Source organism: Typopeltis vanoorti, chromosome 14 (genome assembly GCF_054136105.1).
Source record: "Typopeltis vanoorti isolate ZY-2024b chromosome 14, IOZ_Tvanoo_1.0, whole genome shotgun sequence".
In the NCBI taxonomy this organism is placed as follows: domain Eukaryota; kingdom Metazoa; phylum Arthropoda; class Arachnida; order Uropygi; family Thelyphonidae; genus Typopeltis; species Typopeltis vanoorti.
The window spans coordinates 84,195,302-84,214,006 of NC_143562.1; the positions used below are offsets into that span (position 1 = coordinate 84,195,302).

The 18,705-nt window shown below is 37.0% G+C and overlaps 1 protein-coding gene across 1 annotated transcript in view; it reads left to right on the top strand.

The window, feature by feature from the left end:
* Positions 1 to 18,705, top strand: part of Trpm (transient receptor potential cation channel, subfamily M) — a 410,993-nt gene that overhangs the window by 315,148 nt on the left and 77,140 nt on the right. Inside the window, 2 exon segments of the mRNA XM_090403483.1 lie at positions 10,119 to 10,247; positions 17,709 to 17,957. Of these exon segments, the coding sequence (XP_090259609.1) occupies positions 10,119 to 10,247; positions 17,709 to 17,957 (378 nt within the window).

The following is an 18,705-nucleotide window of genomic DNA, read 5'->3' on the forward strand; positions in this document are numbered from 1 at the left end:
GCAGCAATCTCTGGATCCGTGCAGCCCCTTCTGTTTGCTTCAGTCCCTTTTTATTATACCTTCTCTGAGACCTTGCATGAAGTTTGGCAATCCCCAAAGAATCAGTATGATTCTTTCATCTTAAGTTTCAAGTTCGGCACGCCTTTTGTTCTCCTCCACTTTCTTTTAATTGTAAGTTGCCGGCCATCGGAAAGTTGTTTGAACCTTTCTGACCGACTTAGCAGATATGTACACTTAGAGCCTGCAAGCCTTTCTCATACAAACAAATTTTAATAACAATCTTTCTAATGCCGCCATGTAGATCTATTACATGCAGCTGCGGCGATATAAACATCGCCTTTGTTTTTAACACTCTAACATATTCTTATTAAAGCAGTATATACAAGTAACTTCCAGTGTTATTTACAATAACATCTAAAACAAACTATACAGAGACAAACAAAGTTTATTTTTACAATATTCACATGGGACTTAACCTATAAACAATCGAATGTAATGTGCTTTGGAATATTTAAGCTATAATCGAGTTTTTACAGTACCATATGACTGGTTACGTAGCAACAAATGTTTTGTACAAAAATTCGTTTCTGCGCATAAAAACCGTTCACCGTTTCACTTTAAATTCTGGAGGCAAGCATTTAGCCTGCTCTCGCTGCAAAATTGTAAACAGCCGGCAATATACAATTTTTTAAAAATTTTTATTTGGTGTATCCGGCCTTATTTATTTTAATATCGATCATTCTAAGAATTTTTTGTTTTTATGATAAAAATTTTGTTTCTTAAAAATGAACTTATGACCCGTGCCCCGGCGACCCTTCGTAGCGACGCCCGCATGCTCTGCATGCCCGCTTCTGCCGGCCCTGAATATCGTGCATATAAATGTTGAATAGAGTCGGGAAGAGTACAGCTCTGTGGCACTCCACAGGTAACTGGTAGCTCTCTACTTTGGTTTCAGCTGATAGGTGTGATGTGCTTTCTATTTTGAAGGTGGTTTGAAAACCACCTGTGCAGAGGCCCATCTATTCCATCATGTCTCAGCTTTTCTAATAAGGTTTGCTGTGTGAGTGCATCAAATGCTTTAGTTAAATTGATAAAGACTACCATGGCAATTTTGTTTTTGTCTAAGGCAGTATTAATTATTATTATTATTATTATTATTCAGGCCTCCAAGGAGTCAAAAGACTCATCGAGGGAGGTCCTTCCTAAGACATAAAGTCTGTCAAGACTCATCGAGGGGAGGCCCCCCTGAGAAACACAAAGTCTATCATACCACTCTTTAAACTCACTGACCGTTCTCGCTCCCACCACTCCGTCAGACAATGCATTCGACGGCTCAACCATCCTCCACACAAAGAAACCACTCCTTACCCTCTTGCTCACAGTTTCCTTTTGTAACTTCCAGGGATGGCCTCTTGTCATCACTCCTTCCCACTGTTCAACCAAGCGAAAGAACTCCCCAGTGTCAACCCTGTAACCACCTCTCAACAGTTTAAAAGTCTCAATCACATCACCTCTCCTTCTTCTATCCACCAAACTCTGCAGTCCACATTCTCTCAGCCGATCCTCATAACTATCCTTGTACAGTCCTGAATCCATCTTTGTCATCCGTCTTTGTATCCTTTCCACAGTTAATTTATCCCCTTCAAAACCAAATCTGAGAATAATAGTCCAAGTGTGGTCTGATCAGAGACTTATACAACGGAATGATAACCCTCTTATCTCTGCAGGTCAGTGTCCTTCTCATAATAGCAGCAATCCTCTGTGTTACCTTCACCACCTTTGCAATATGCCCCCTAAACTTCAGGTTTCTATCAATCATCAACCCCAGATCTCTTGTCTCCCCTACTTCCTCCAGTATAACTCCTCCCATAGAGTATGCAGCATCCCATCGATGTTTCCCAAACCTCAAGACCTTACATTTTGCTGCATTAAACTGACATCCCCATTCATTTACCCATCTATCTAGCTTATTTAAATCCTCTTGCAGAGCTACCACATCTGCACTGTTACTAATAATCCTTCCCAGCTTTGCATCATCCGCAAACAACTGAATTTCCCCCTGCAATCCACTGGCTATGTCATTGATATAAAGGTTAAACAATATAGGTCCTAGTACTGAGCCATGTGGGACCCCACTTGTAACCCTCTGCCTCCTATAAACTGCTCCACAATGCACAACTCTCTGATACCTATCAGAAAGCCAATCCTGAACCAAGTTGACCAATCTGACATCCAGACCCATGTGCTGCAACTTAAATATCAGCTTATCATGTGGCACCCTGTCAAATGCCTTTGCTAAGTCTAAGAAAATGGCAGTATATGCTTTTCCCTCATCTAATGCTCTTGTAACTTTATTATAAAAGGCTAGCATATTGCTAAAACAAGAGCGCCCCTTTGTAAATCCATGCTGACTCTCACAGGTAATATTACCCTCATCTGCCCAGTACCATATACAGTCCCTCACTACTTTCTCCAAGATCTTAACAATTAGTGATGACACACAAACTGGCCTATAATTAGACACTTCCAGTCTGTTACCACCCTTATGCAATGGCACTATCTTACCTTCCTTCCATTCCCTGGGGACCTTTGCCAAAGCCAGACTTTCATTGAAAAGCCACGTTAAAGGCACTGTCAATTCCCTAGCACATTCTCTCAAAACTCGTGGTGAAATACCATCCAGTCCCACAGCTTTACTGACATCCAGAATACTCAGTATCTGAAACACACTCTCCTCCTGTACCTCCAGACCTCAAACCAGTCCTATCCCCTCTAGCATTAAAACTTATTCCTCTAGGATGAAATACTCCAATAAAGTGTTCATTGAACAATTCCACTATGTCGTCTGCATCAGTCACTCTATTCCCATTTTTATCCCACAATATCATTCTTCCACAGTCATTTCTCCTCCTACTGGCCACATGGACTAAAAAATTCCCTAGGATTTTCTTTGGATCTTAGGGCCAATCTCCTCTCATATTCCAGTTTTGCTTTCCTTACCACACTAGTCACTCTTCTGGCCCGTGTCTTATATTCCTCATGCATAATTATGTCTGTAAAGTCTTCCAAAAGAGATGTTGTACCCTAATTTTTCTGAAAAAAAACTTTATTGTGTTTTGGGGATAATATGAAAGTTCTCTGTATATGCTGTGAGTTTCTTTAGTACAATCCGCTCCATAATTTGATTGATAATTGGTAGTGTTGCTGTGGGTCTATAATTGCTGATTAAATTTCTTTTTCCATGTTTGTATATGGTGTGATTATGGCGGTCTTTAACATACTTGGTATTCTGTCCTGTTTTAAATATTTTATTTATTAATTTTAGTAGGATAGGGCCTAAGCTAGTTGCATGTTGCTTGATATCCTTGGGTCTTATACCATAAATTCCTGGGCCTTTGTTTGTTTGATTTGATGTATTACAGAGAGAAGATCTGCTTCTTTTATGCTTGGGAACCGTAATGCCTGTTTTGATTGTGGTCCAAGTGGAGGATCATGTTTTGTGATTGAAGGAATATTTTTGTGCATTTCTTGGATGGAGTCTGCAAAGTATTGGTTAAAGTCATTGCTAGTTGTTGGCTAGATTTTGTGTCTTTCTTGATGCTGTGTTTTATGGTTTCAGAGGCAGTGGTATTGGGAGCACAATCTAGCATCTCATCGATCAGATGGCAGGTTTGTTCATGTTGTTTTCTGCAGATGTTAAGTTGTCTCTGTAGTAGTTTCTTTTTGCATTTCTTATTTGTGTTGTAAGGTGATTCCTTGTTATCTTATATTCGGTTTTTAAAGCTGTGTTATTTGGATATCGCTTTAATTGTTTCCATAGCGCGTCCTTTCTGTGTATTTCTAGGATGAAATTTTGTGTTATCCAAAGATTTTGGGTTGTTCTTGAACAAATTCTGACTTTCTTTGCAGCTTTCTTATGTTATCTCCTCCAGAGTGAGTTTAATGTTGTTGTATAGGATATCTGTTGAATCTGGTGATGCCATGCTTTCTCGGTTTGTTTTCCTTAGTTCGTGGTTGACTATTTCTTTGTCTATTATTGTTTTCTGTTGCTTTTCACATGTGGAGCATTGCATCGATATTGTCTTAGTGTGCGGGTTTAGAGCCATGAAGTAACTGTCTGCTGCTTTGCACTTTATGACTGATGCAGTGTAACTGTTTGGTGGTGCTCAATGTTTATATTATCTAAGCAGGAAGTAGTGATAGTATTTCCAAATATTTCTTCTCTAGTACATTATTCTATTGTTGGTATTAGGTTATACATGGATAGCGTGTCTAGGTATTGTACAGTGTAGTTCTGATTTTCGTTTGCAATATTTATGTTTATGTCACCGATTATCATTAAGTATTCGCTTGAGCATGTTTCTTGGCATGAAAGCCAGCAATTAAGTGCATGCAAGAATTTTATCACGTTTAAGTTTGGTGGCCTGTAAATAGCATTTAGTATTATGGGATGCTGTTGATTGGTGGTATTAATGATTTCGATGCAAAGGGTGTTGGCATTCTCAAACTGATATACAGCTTCTTTTGCCAAACAAAAAGAGGGGGTAGAATATTAATATTCTACCCCCTCATTTCGTTTGGCAGCATGATCTGTATTGTCGGATGCCTGGAATTTGGAAAGCAGTTGCTTGGTCATTAGTTACAGATACTTCTGTTAGGACCAATATATCAATAACACCGGTGTAATTCCTCAGATATGCCTGTAACAATAACCAATGTTTTCGGATGCTTCTGATTTTAATATGCAGGATGTATATTAACATCCTCTCATTTGTACTGCGTGTTGTTTTCATGCATCGAGCAAGTCAAAAAGTACAGTTGCTGATGTATTCTGGTGTTATTACATCTGTCTGATGGTTCACATTCATTTTTGTTGTGTTGAGGTCTTCTTTTTGAACTAATTAGGAGTTTTTGTTTCACTGTGGCAGCCTATCTATGTCTTCGGAGCTTTTTATTTGTATTGACTTTGATGTTTGTAACTTTCACAAGAATATCTTGCTGTCTCTGATCCACAAAAATTGATGATTATTTTTCTATTTTTGCTTTTTGTGCTTGGTACAACATTCTGATTGAATGGTGTTAAATACTCAGATAGAAAGATTGGGGTGTTGTCTTGCGATGCGTTTAAGTCCTTGGCAACTGTTTTTTTTCTGTCTGCTGGCTTTTATGAGATTATTCAGCGATACCCCGGGTTGTGGCAAGCCTTGTTTCTTGTTCTTCCTGGGAATCCGATTTACGGTATGAATGTCATTATGCTGTCATTAAGGGGATGTCAATTGCATGGCCTAACTAAAACTATGTCTCTGAGATTTTCTGTGGATGCAGTTTCAGGAAGACCGTTTATGACAAGATCTTCTTTATGTTGTTGCTGATTTAAAAGTTCGTATTGTAGTTTTAGGGAATTAAGTTATTGACAGAGTTCAGATATTTCTTTCATCAATTTGTGTTGCCTGTCAGTTAGTACATTAATGCTGATTTTAATGTCTTTTACTGTTTGCAAAACTTCTTCGACTGTTGAATTATTATATTTAACAAAAAATATAATGTTCGTTCTGTTTATCAAAGAGTTCTTGGACATGATCTACTAAGCTGGCTTTTATATTCTCTAAACCTTTTTCTAGTAATAAATTTATGGAATTCAAATGATAAGACTCACTTGTATTTTTTTGTCTGTTCAGTTCATTGTCTGATTCTACCGCTGGTGTAATCAGTTGTGCCGTGGGTGGCGGCGTTTCTTTGTTCTCTCTGCATTATAGGCGCTTCCATTCCTCTCATTTTGCATTGGATTTGCGTTGCCATGTTGTTTCTGAAAGTCCGGAACATGTAAAGTGAAGATTCCTAAGGCATTTCCTGCAGGTTATATGATTTCCGTCAGACAATAAATCCTTCAGGCACTTGTTGCACTTCATGACTCACCTTTCTTCCCTTGAGCAACTTCAAAGATGGCAATGTCCTTTGTTCTTTGCTCGTTGGTGACCAATGTGAACTGTGTTGAATTTTCAGCACTCAAAATTAGGATTCTACTTGGCCGATTTTGGTGAATCGACCAAGTAGAATTATATATCACTCTCTTCAGCGTAATGAATAGATTTACTTTATGACACTTTTAAATTAAAAACAGGAGTTAGAACCACTTTAAAACTATAAAAAGCAGGAGTGGCGATACCACTGTGCAGCCGTTCATATGCCTACACAACACCCTCTCTCAATAATAATAATATCCTTATGCAATATTTAGGATCCATTTTTTATTCATCCACTACTGTCTTTATTGTATTTATCATATAAGCTTGTATTATCAAAATATAAATCTCAATCAAATTACTTCTTCTGTCATAGCCAACATTCCAAAGTTCTGAAAGTATCTAAATTACTGGCCTCTGAATCCTGTTTAGGTCTGGCTGATTTTTCTTCATCCCCAAAGTGACTAAATCCACTTCCATTAATTTATATTCGACAAAATTAGTGCTATATCCAGTAGCATAATTGTTTAATCATTAAAGTCACATCCTTTTACATTATTGCAATAACAGCATGCATCTGATTCTTGCAATAAATTTTTCTGAGCTTCAATTCCTTATCTGACCCTACCACCTTGTATTTCTTATAATCTCTATCTCATGTTCTGTAGTTCATTTTCTCTGCCCAAAATACAAAACTTTATATGTGTTAATATTAAATTATTATCCCCACCAATAGGGTTCATTTATTAGGATCTTCATGAAGGAAGATCATAATAGAAATTCTCACCCATAACTTTCCCCAATTGCAAACTTCGAAGTTGAGGTTAGTGATCAAAATCATAGAGCCTCCATATCAGAGTCATATGATTGATGTGATATTTACTTTTCAGTTTGAAATTCCTGATTTTCAATCCTACCTGGAACATGAGGAACCTTTATGAAGGCTTTTCCATTGGAGGTGAGTTACCTAGTCCCATATGGATATAGCATTATTTTAATTTGCAGAAACTTAGGTTTTTCATCCCTGATGAAACAAATTGGTCAGAGTTGGAATTCTTTCATCTGCAGTTCCAACCGATTCGAATATTTATTATTATTATTACCCAAGATCCCATGGAGTCAAAGACTCATCTAGGAGGTCCTTTTATCAAACACACAGCTCATCATACCATGCTTTAAATGCACTCAAATTCTCTACAGACACCATACTCTCAGGCAAGGCATTCCAATCATTCACAACTCTGCATGAAAAAAACCTGCTTTTCATTCCCCTACTCACACACTCCTTATACAGCTTCCAGAGATGACCTCTGGTTCTCCCCTGATCTCCCACTATTTTCTGTAGAACCTCTCCAGCATTGATCCTATAACAACCCCTTAATAACTTGTAGGTCTCTATCATATCTCCCCTCTTCCTCCTATCCACCAGACTCTGCAAATTGCATCTTCTCAATCTTTCCTCATACTCGACATTCCAGAGGTTAGAAACTACCTTAGTCAGTCGCCTCTGGATCCTTTCCAATATCCTTCTGAAAACCAGGTGACCAAATCTGGGCACAATAGTCCATGTGTGGCCTAATCAAAGCCTTATACAATGGAACAAGAATCTCCCTACTTCTACAAGTCAGTGTCTCCTCCACATCATTCCCAGAAGCCTTTGTGTTGTCTTCACAATTTTGGCTATGAGTCCCCTAAATTTCAGATCCTTATCCACTATTACCCCCAGATCTCTTATTTCATCCACCTCCTACAATATATCCTCACCAAGCATAAATTCTGCATCCCATTTTTGTTTTCCAAATTTTAAAACCGTTCATTTTTCGACATTGAACTCACATCCCCATTCCCAATCACTGAATTTATTCAGTCTTCTTGTAAGGCCACAACATCTTCTCTACTCTTCATGGTTCGTCCCAACTTTGCATCATCTGCGAACAATTGAATATCTCCATCCAAATCTTCACCAATATCATTAATATACAAGTTAAACAGCAATGGCCCTAAAACAGACCCCTGAGGCACACCACTAGTAACTTTCCTTTTCCTGGATATCGCTCCCCCCCCCCATACACAACTTGTTGATACCTATCAGATAGTCAATCTCCAATCTAATGCACCAATCTAATATCCTACCCCATCCACTCCAGTTTGACTATAAACTTATCATGCGGTAATCTATCAAAAGCCTTTGCAAAATCCAAGTATATTACTGTGTATTCTTCTCCTCTGTCCTTCTAAGGAAGCAGTCACTTTATTGTAATAAGTGAGTAGATTACTAAAACATGACCTCCCTTTAGTAAATCCATGCTGTCCAAAGATAATACCATTGTTGTCAACTGAATTCTGAATCCTAGTTCTCACAAGATTCTCCATCAACTTAACCACAACATGTGCACACAGATAGGCCTATAGTTTGATGCTTGAGTTCTCTCACCTCCTTTATGAAGTGGCACAATCTTACCCTCCTTCCACTCCTTAGGAACTTGACCCAGTGCAAGACTCGTATTAAAAAATATGTCAAGGCCGGTGTCAACTTCTTGGCACATTCTTTCAGAATACATGGTGATATATTATCAAGTCCCAAAGCCTTATTTACATGTAGTTTTCTCAACTCCCCATTCACCTCTTGCTCACTTACAGTCAGTCTCTCTTCCCCATCATCAACTGCTCTCAATCCCTCCATGAAGTCACATTCACAAAATTGAAAGACCTTTATGAACTGCTCATTAAGTATCTCCACCACACCGTCTGCAACAGCTGTCTTTATACCATTTTCTCCTATCAATGTCATCCTGCCATAATCATTCTTTCTTTTGCTGGCTACATATGGAAAGAACTCCTTAGGATTCTTTTTGGCTTCATTAGCTAACTGCTGTTCATACCTCTCTTTAGCTACCCTCACCAACCAAGTCATCTGCCTTGCCTGGTCTTTGTAGTCCTCATGGAATTGGTTATTTCCACTTCTCTTATGCTGCCTCCATAATGCCCTTTTTCTCTGTATCGCATGCTTAATCTTTTTATTCATCCATTTCGCACCTACAGTTCATTATTTAACCTTCTCACCCTTGGAATACACTTAGACATTGCATCTACTAGATAGTTTTTGAAAATCCCCCAAGCTGCATTGATCTCTTTTCCCAGTTAACTCCTCATTCCATGCTACACCTGCAAGCCGTCTTCTGAGCTCACATAATCACATCATAATTCCTCTGTTTGCAGACCATTTTCATCTTGTGTTTTGCAGTTTATAAAAACATTTTCTGAGACGACAGTTTTGGCATGTATCATACCAGCTAACTTATTTTCATTTGAAAGGCTTTATAATGGTTCTTATGTCCTAGATGAGATTTGAATACTAGTCTTTCCAGCTAAAGGACATGAATCTACGAACTGCACTATGGAGACAACAATTTCCCATTTTCCTTAATTTAAATGGAATTTATCATTTGGTATTCTAACAACTTTTCAGAATCCTGAAAGTTAATGTTACATTCATTTCATTGTCCAGTACAGCTCTCACATTTGTAAAATTAAATAGGTTATGTAAGATTGTCCATTACCAAATCCATGTTATTCTTCATAGAGATTTACCTTCTTATTAACTTGGTCTTATATTCTAGTCTTAATTAACTTCTTTAAAACCACCGCACTAGAAATGTAAAATATTAGGCATATTATGCATTAGATCTAATTAATTATTGCCTGTATGGATTCATTCTGTTGATTCATAGGTAGTGAATTGAATTATTATTATTATTATTATTACTACTACAGGACTCCACAGAATTGTGAGACTTATCAGTGGAGGTCCTGTGTATACTCATTCACTGTTAACCACATTCAGTATTATTTTCAGTGTTATTTTTCTGTTTATAGATGTTTGCGATTCAGCCCTGTTACCTACAATTTTGAGTTGGCTAGTTGGTTTTATTTTCTTTTATTACTTGGGGTGAAATTTGCATATACGTACAGCTTTTTACTGTGATACTAGATAGTTTGGCAGGTTGTTAAGTCATATATTGTATTGATTTCATATATTTGTCGAATACATGATTTCATATATTTGTCGAATACATGATTTCATATATTTGTCAAAGAATATATTCCTTAACAAATATATAATAAACTTAATTTATTCTTAATTCTCCTTTACAGATGGCATACATAGTATTTCTGTGCGTCTACACTTTTGTTGTATTGGTAAAAATGCCTGTTAAACCATCTTGGGAAGAAGCTTATGTTATTGCTTATTTATGTACTCTAGGAATAGAAAAAGTGAGAGAGGTAAATATTGTTTCTGTAGTATATGTACAGTGATGAATAAAATTAAGAATTTTGCCTAGAATATTTTAGTTGATTTGCATTAGATTATTGATGGAAAAAGAATCATTTATATACATGTATATCAATCTAGAAGTGGCAGCAACCTCCCTCTCTTCCTAGAGGGGGATGAGGGTGTCCTTCCATTACACTTATGTGCAGGGCTCCAAAAATACCACTTAAATCTACTGGCTACAAAAAATTTTTACTCACCCATAATATAAATTGTGATAGTATGTATGTATGTGTGTATCGTAATTTCAGTAATATTTAATATTTTGTACGCGAAGTAATCAGACATAACATAAAACTTGGACTTCAAGCAATCACTCCTGTGGTCTTATTAGATACAAGGGTGGACTGAAAAGTTCTTGGTCTAACAATGAAAAAAAAAATTTATAATTTCAAAATTATTTTTATTTTTCGACATAATCTTCTTTAAGACTAATACATTTATTTCAGTGTCGTTATCCCGTCCCTGTAATGGTTCTCAGTAAGATCTGCAATCACCTCTTGATTCGAAGAAAAATGCTGACCAGCAAGGAAGAGTTCTAGTTTTGGGAAGAGATAGAAGTGAGAGGGAGCCAAATCTGGAGAATAGGGTGGATGTTCCAACAATTAGTGCAGATCCCTTAATTTTCCCATTGCCAAAACACCTTTGTGGGCAGGTGCATTGTCCTGATGAAAGACGATTTTTTTCTTCTGCAAACTGGGTCTTTTGTCACGAATTTTTTTGTCTAGTGTGGTTAAAAGATCGGAATAATATTCCCCAGTTATTGTTTTATCCTTTTCAAGATAATTAATAAACAAAATGCCTTTAGCATGCCAAAACACCAATGCCATGGTCTTTCCAGCTGATGGAACCAACTTTGTCTTATTTGGCTCTGAACATCCGGCTTCTATTCACTGTTTTTGACTGCTGTTTGGATTCTGGTTTGTGATGGTGAATCCAAGTCTCATCCATAGTAATAAATTGACACAAAAAATTTGCTTTATTCTTGTTAAAATGCCCCAAGCACTTTTCAGAGATTTTCATGCAAGTGCATTTCTGATTTGCTGTGTGCAAGTGTGGCACCCTTCTTGCACAAAGCTTTTTCATTTGCAATTCTTCATACACTTTGACTCGCCAGTCATCCAATGCCATATTGTCACATTATGTTTGTTGAGTGGTGTGGAATTTGTGGATGTGTGGAATGAGTTCGATGGGCAAAAGGATTTATATAAAATGGATGGATTACATTTGAATGGATTTGGTGTGCAGAGACTTGAAAAGGTGTTGTCGAATGTGGTGGAAGTGAATGTACAGAACCAGGGAAACTAGAGTTATTAAAGGGGGTGGGGAAGTAGATATGCAGATTTTAGGGAGACAGTTGAGTGTGTGAATGTGTGTAATATGCCCAAGCGAGTAGGAAAGACCACAAATCAGAATGGGATAGTTAGTATAAGGCATCAAAATAGGGATGGGAAAAATCAGCTTCTTCAGTTCATGTATACAAATGCCAGAAGTATTAGGAACAAGAAGGAAGAATTTTTGGCCTTGGTTAGCACTTCCAGACCACATGTTATTGGCATTAGTGAAACATGGCTGACAGAAGATGACACAGCTAGTGGGATGGAATGTGAGGCGTATGGTCTGTTCAGGAGAGACAGGGAGAATAAAATGGGGGAGGTGTGTTATTGATGATAACAGATGAGCTACAGCCAAAGAGAATAGAAGTGAAACCGCAGGATAGAGATAAGAGCACATTTGAGGCTATTTGGTGTGAAATTGAAACTAGCAGAACAAAATATACAGTTGGGTGCTGCTATAGACCAGGTGATGGAATAGATGGTGGAGATAGTATGCATAAGCAAATAGAAGAAATGAGTGGAAGGAGGGTAATTATTATGGGAGATTTCAACTATAGTAACATTGATTGGAAGGAGTAGAGGACACATGGGAGGAAGGAATTGGATTTTATGCGGTTATTAAGGGATAACTATCTGCGACAGCATGTAATGGAAAATACTAGGGGTCAGAGAGTGCTTGACCTAGTAATTGCATCTGACAATTTGGCTGTAACGAATATGACTGCGTTGGCACCAATTGGTGAGAGTGATCATAGGATCTTGACTTGGGAGATGGCTAAAGGTGTGTAATTTACAATTAAGACAGGGTACGTGTGGAATTATCGGGCTGGTAAGTATGACAAGCTTAGGAGATTGATTGGTACAGTTTCATGGCATGTAAAACTGCAAGGGCTAGAAGTTGACAGTGCATGGGAGGCGGTTAAGAAGTGTTTGCATGAAGCAATGGCTGACTGTATACCTAGATTCCAAATAATAAATCAAGGAGGAGTTAAATGGATGAATAACACCATTAAGCTTGAGTTGCAAAAAAAGAAACAACTATGGAGGGAATTTAAAGAGAAAGTTGACCGGCAGACACATGAACATTATAAAGCTCAGGCCAAAAGTGTTACGAGTGTTGTAAGAAAAGCAATAAAGGATTATGAAAGAACATTGGCCATGCAGGCTAAAGACAATCCTAAACAGTTTTTTAAATATGTTGCAAGTAGAAGAAAAAATGTATATGGCAGAATGATTTTAAAGAATGTCGATGGTAGGGAGGTAACTGAATCAGTTGATATAGTTGAATTACTGAGCGAGCACTTTGCAAGAGTATATCGTCCAGGTGGTGACATTGCAGAAATGAATGAACCAAAAGAGTATACGGGAATAGTGGTGAATGAGGTGGAGGTGAGTAGTCTATTACAAAACCTCAATGTCAATACATCTGTGGGATTTGATGGTATACCAGCTCATGTCGTATGTGAAGCAGCTAAAGAATTGTCAGTACCCTTGACCATTCTGTTTAATCTGAGTCTCGGGTCTGGGTTAGTCCCAAGGGGATGGAAAGAGGGGAAATAGTTCCACTGCATAAAGGAGGTTCCAATACTGCTGTTGTAAATTACTGACCGATTAGCATATCAGGAATCGTTGTCAAGGTCTTGGAGAAAGTAGTCAAGAGAAGAATACAGCATTGGATAGATGAAAATGGGATACTGTATGGGGGACAACATGGTTTTATGAAGGGTAGATCATGCCTCAGTAATTTGCTCATGTTTTATAACACAGTAACGACTGAACTGGATAAGGGTAATGGGTTTTCAGTGATTCTACTGGACCTTGCTAAGGCCTTTGATAGGATACCACATGGGACTCTAATCAGTAAACTGGAGCAGATGGGATGGATATAGGGTTGGTGAGATGGATAGGAGGGTGGTTGACGGAGAGATACCAGAGAGTGGTTTATTCAGGATGGAGTCCAAAAGATGGCTTGTGACAAGTGGTGTGCCGCAGGGTTCTGTTCTTGGACCACTACTTTTCAATTTGTTCATTAACGATATAGGAAAGGATCTGAGAGGAAGTGTTCACTTGTTTGCTGATGATGCAAAGTTGGATAAAGCAATTGTTAGTGCACAGGATGTCAAAATTTTGCAGGATGATTTGGATAGTTTGGAGGACTGGGCTAAGGAAAATGGATGTCAATTGAATGTGGCAAAGTGTAAGGTTATGCATTTTGGAGTGAAAAGATTAGCAGCAGTATATCACATTGGTGGATCCATACTCCAGGAGATTGATGATGCCAGGGATTTGGGAGTGTTGGTGGATAGGGAGTTGAAGTTTAGGGGACACATTGCAAAAGTGGCTAAAACAGCTCATCAAATCACTTGATTACTGAAAAATACTTTAACGAGCAGAGACAAACAAGTTATTGTTCCTCTATATCGAGCCCTGATAAGACCCCATCTGGACTACTGTGCCCAGATATGGGCGCCGGGGTTTCTTCTTGATGGGGAGGAGGTGGAGAGGATCCAGAGACGAGTGACCAAGATGGTGGCAGGTCTGTGGAATGAACCTTATGAGAACAGATTGAAGATTTGTGGGTTGCAAAAATTGGTTGATAGGCGGAAAAGGGGTGATATGATTGAGACATTCAAATTACTGAAGGGTTTCTATAAGATTAATCCAGAAGATATTTTTGAGAATAGGGCTGGTGGTATGAGGACTAGGGGCCATACATGGAAGCTGGGAAAAAATGTGGTTAGCAGGGGTGTTAGAGCTAGGTTCTTTACTTGAAGTGGTGAATGAATGGAATAAGCTGCCAGAGTCTGTTGTGGATACTATGACCATGAATGAGTTTAAGGCGAGGTATGGTAGATACTGTGTTAAAGACGAATAGTTGTTCTTGACATGATGTTAGGGCCTCCCTCGATGAGTCTGTCGACTCCTTGGAGTTGCCCGTAATAATAATAATAATAATATCGTGCACTTGATCAATGATTTCTGGTGTTTTTACACTTTTTGGACATCCTTCACATGGATCATCTTCAAGGCTGGTATGGCAAAGGTTAAAATTCTTCAGCCCATTTCTTAATTGTCAGAAACGAAGGAAAAGAGTGCCCATCAACTTTTATGAACTTCGAATGAATTTGTTTTGGTGTTAAACCGTTTTTTACAAAGAATTGTATAACTGCACAATACTCAATTTTATCCATTTCAAGGGATATAGACAACACTTTTGCTTCATGCAGCTGTATAAAACAAACTCTTGATAGAATGACTTGCAATTTCATATGGATGCTTATGACAGATGTACCAGCTTAGAAAAAAAAATCTTGCCGATAGTGTTGCCATATATGGTTGAGGCCGAGAACGTTTCAGACCACCCTCATAATAGTCCAGCACATCCAGAAATCTAAAGTCTTGCCAGCAGAAATATTTCTGCCTCTGAATTGTAGTGCTGTTATTCAACCAATCAAAAGCTTGAGCCGTTTGTACAGAAAGCATTATTTAAGAAATCATGTCGATTTTTAAGTGGCACACTTAGTAAATTTCGTGCAAAATATACAATAAAGGTGGCAAAAGGGAAATCATGGAAGTGCATAAGTCTCTACACTAAAACATGCCTAGAATAGAATTTGGCTTACATTGGGCCAAAAGATTCTTTTTGATTAAGAAGATGATGAGGAGAAATTTGAGGGTTTAAAAGAAAAAGAAATTTTTGAAAAACAAAGACGAGAATTACTTGCTTATGTTAAGAAGCTAAGTGTTTTGGAGTTAAGAGGCATTGCAAGCTGGGAATATTGCCTAAGAAATAGACAACTAGATACAAAATGACAATGTTGTACCTAGTACACAAGCTCTTGCCAATGAAGAGTTAATTGAGTTTGTGAATAACACTAATCCACTACTGGAAAGCCTGAAAGAAGGGAACAGCAAAGGCAACAAAATGAAGATGCTAAAGACAAAACTTGGGAAACAGTAACGAAACCATAAAAATTCATGATGTTTGTAGGAAAGAAATGGGTCTTTGTTCCTTAAGAGTTGATGACTCTACAAAATTTACATTCCTGTTTCATGTGGTATCCTGTCCAATGCCTTAGCCAAATTATCACATTATTGAATCATAAACAATTTTGATTAGATCGTGCTGAATACCTGTGCATCCTTCATGCAACTCCAACCCCCCCCCACACACACACAGATACAGCAAGAAAACATGTGTGCCGGTTTGTGAATTCTAAAGTTGGTCGCCCTACTTCTTAGTGTCCACAGATTCATCATGGAAGGTTAGCTCTGCTTGCAGCATATCTATCATAAATCTACTCACACTCTAATTCCATTTACACATCACTCACTAAATAAAACAGAGTGATAGAAAAACAGTTCTCGTTCTTAATCAGCAACCTTGTGCAACTTCTAGGAATGTCCCCCCCCCCTTAGTTCTACCATTTGAAAAATCTCTCCTTTCTTCATTTAGTAAATAACTTTCAAAAACTGAAGTGTTGGAATCATCTTCTTTGCATTCATTATCTACGTAGCACAACTGCATGAAAAGTGACACTTCAGAATCAGCTGTTTTTCAGGAAATTGAATTTAGATTATTATTACTAAATTCAGTTATGAAACACATCCGTTTTAGGACACTATGTTAAATTTCACAAGTTGGCTATGCTGTATGCAGGAGTGACCGATAGTAATGAAATATTTATTTTACAATTTCTTGGCTTGTGACATTTTTTCATTGTTCTATTAAAAAACTGCCAGCTGTCATTCTTCTGACACCGACTCCAGCTATAGCATTCCTACCTCTGCATATCGATATATATTAGCTTGTCAGAAGAATGTTTCTATTATAACACTCAAAGTTATGATATTGTGTGTGATATAACAACAAAATAATTTTAAGGAAGGAAAAACATTGATTTCTTTGCCAAGTAACTTTCATTTGCAGTTACTTGGCTTAAGAAGTAGCACATGCGCACACACACATACACACACACACAGAGTTAAATTGTGCACTGCATATTTAATATTATTATTATTGTTCAACTAGCACCATTTTTAAAAAAAAATCAGCAAAGAGATCAGCATGATGAATACATTGCAGCAAAATGAATAACTAGCTTGAAGGAAGTTTAGTTTTCCAATTTGAAATGACAAGGTGCTTTCATGAAGGTGGAATGCTCAACAAAAATCGTGTTTGTTTATAAGGGGGCTTGGGGAGAATAGAGAGAGAAACTGCAACTAATCACTTGATGTGATAGCAGAAACAAAAAAAAAAAAATACTACAAGAATAAAGTGAACAAGAAGTCAGAGATCTCTAACAGTCTAACCTACCAACTTACAGGTACTGCTGCGATTCATTGACCACAATTTATTATTTGTCGTCTCTCTCTTTGGAAGCTAGCAGATGAGTTTAGTGAAAAGTTCATAGAAGACTTGGATATCATTATCTGTTTACTGTAAGTTTTTATTTTTATTTATTTATTTTTGAATGAGGGGGTAGTTAGAATTCTCCAGTTAGAATTCTGAAAAGAAAAAAGTTATCCTGAACTGTTTGTTCAGGAAAACAATGGCTTTCCATTAGAAAACAGACTAAATATAGCAAGTGAAACTACTGTTTTTGTTTACAGTTTGTGGTGATAACTGTTTCTCCCTGCTTCAAGAATCATCTAATGCTACACTTTTTTTTTGTTTCTTACAAGAAAGCCATCATGCCGAAAATGTTATTGACCACTTTTTTCTTTTCTTTTCTTTTCTTTTTTTTTTTCCAACTTGATGAAACCAAAAGTTTTAGTGATTATATTTTAATTTAACAATAATGCAAAAAAGCATGTGTTGACCTCAAGAGTATTGCTTCCCCACAGTGGCAAAGTGTTCCTTCAAGTTAATGATCCTTCAAATTGCTGAACAAAAATTCACTTTCCCAACAGATAAACGATAGATTTCTGTAGTTATTATATGTTTTTACTTATTTTTATGTTCCTAAATTGGGTTTAACAATAACTTAGTTTATGAATGGACTATTGTGTGAGCAGATACAGTATTATGTCTTTATTTATTTCTTTGGTTTTCACATTTCTTATTTTATTCAGGTGGTGTGCTCAGAACCTGTTAGCTTTTCTCAGAAGATTTCAGTGTGGATGGAAAAGAAATGGAATCCTTGTGATCTTGTATTCATAATATTCTTCTTAGTAGGACTTACATTACGACTCCTTCCATCATCTCGTGATATAGGCAGAGTAATCTACTGTGTGGATATAATGTATTGGTATATCAGAACACTAGATATACTTAATATTAATAAATATTTGGGACCTTATGTCACAATGATTGGCAAAATGGCAAGTCTGTGTTTTTTAAATCCTTTAAATTATTTTTTAAGTTCTTATGTTTAAATACATTTCATTCTGTATTATTCTTTAAATAATTGTTTCTTTTTTTATGTTATTTTTATACCTAATGACAGCACAATATAGATGAAAAGAATTTACTACATTAAGTCTATTCCTACTAGAACTGACTTTTTAACAACTGAAATAACCACTTTTCCTGACAACAATTTTGTTTTGATTCAAATACCTGAATAAATAATGTAATTCATTCTACAAGTACTGTAACTAGACAAGGAAACCTGGACATTTTCCTTGGATACAACAGTTTATGTTGTTACATCTGAGGTAAGTGTTGAATAAAAATACATTTAAAAAAAGATTAAGAATGTCACTATATCACCATGAATTCAAAAGCCTCATTGTGGGAGGTTCCACTATCACATGCATAGATCAACAACATTACACAATAACCATAGTAATAAACTTTGATGAAAGTACAAAGATTTCATACTGTTGTTTCCAGTGTGTGGAAACAACAAGCAGTTGACCAATTAAAAATGGTTGCTACATGCTAAAAATTAATATTAAAAATAAATAATGTTTAAACTATTTATTAAAATGAAGAGCCAAAAGACTTCAATTTTGCGATGCAAAATTATATAAGTAAAGCATATTAGATCCAGCATTATTTCAAAGCTAAATATAGAAACCATGAAAGTTTAATAAAAATAAGTTGACCAGAGCGCTTATGGGAATA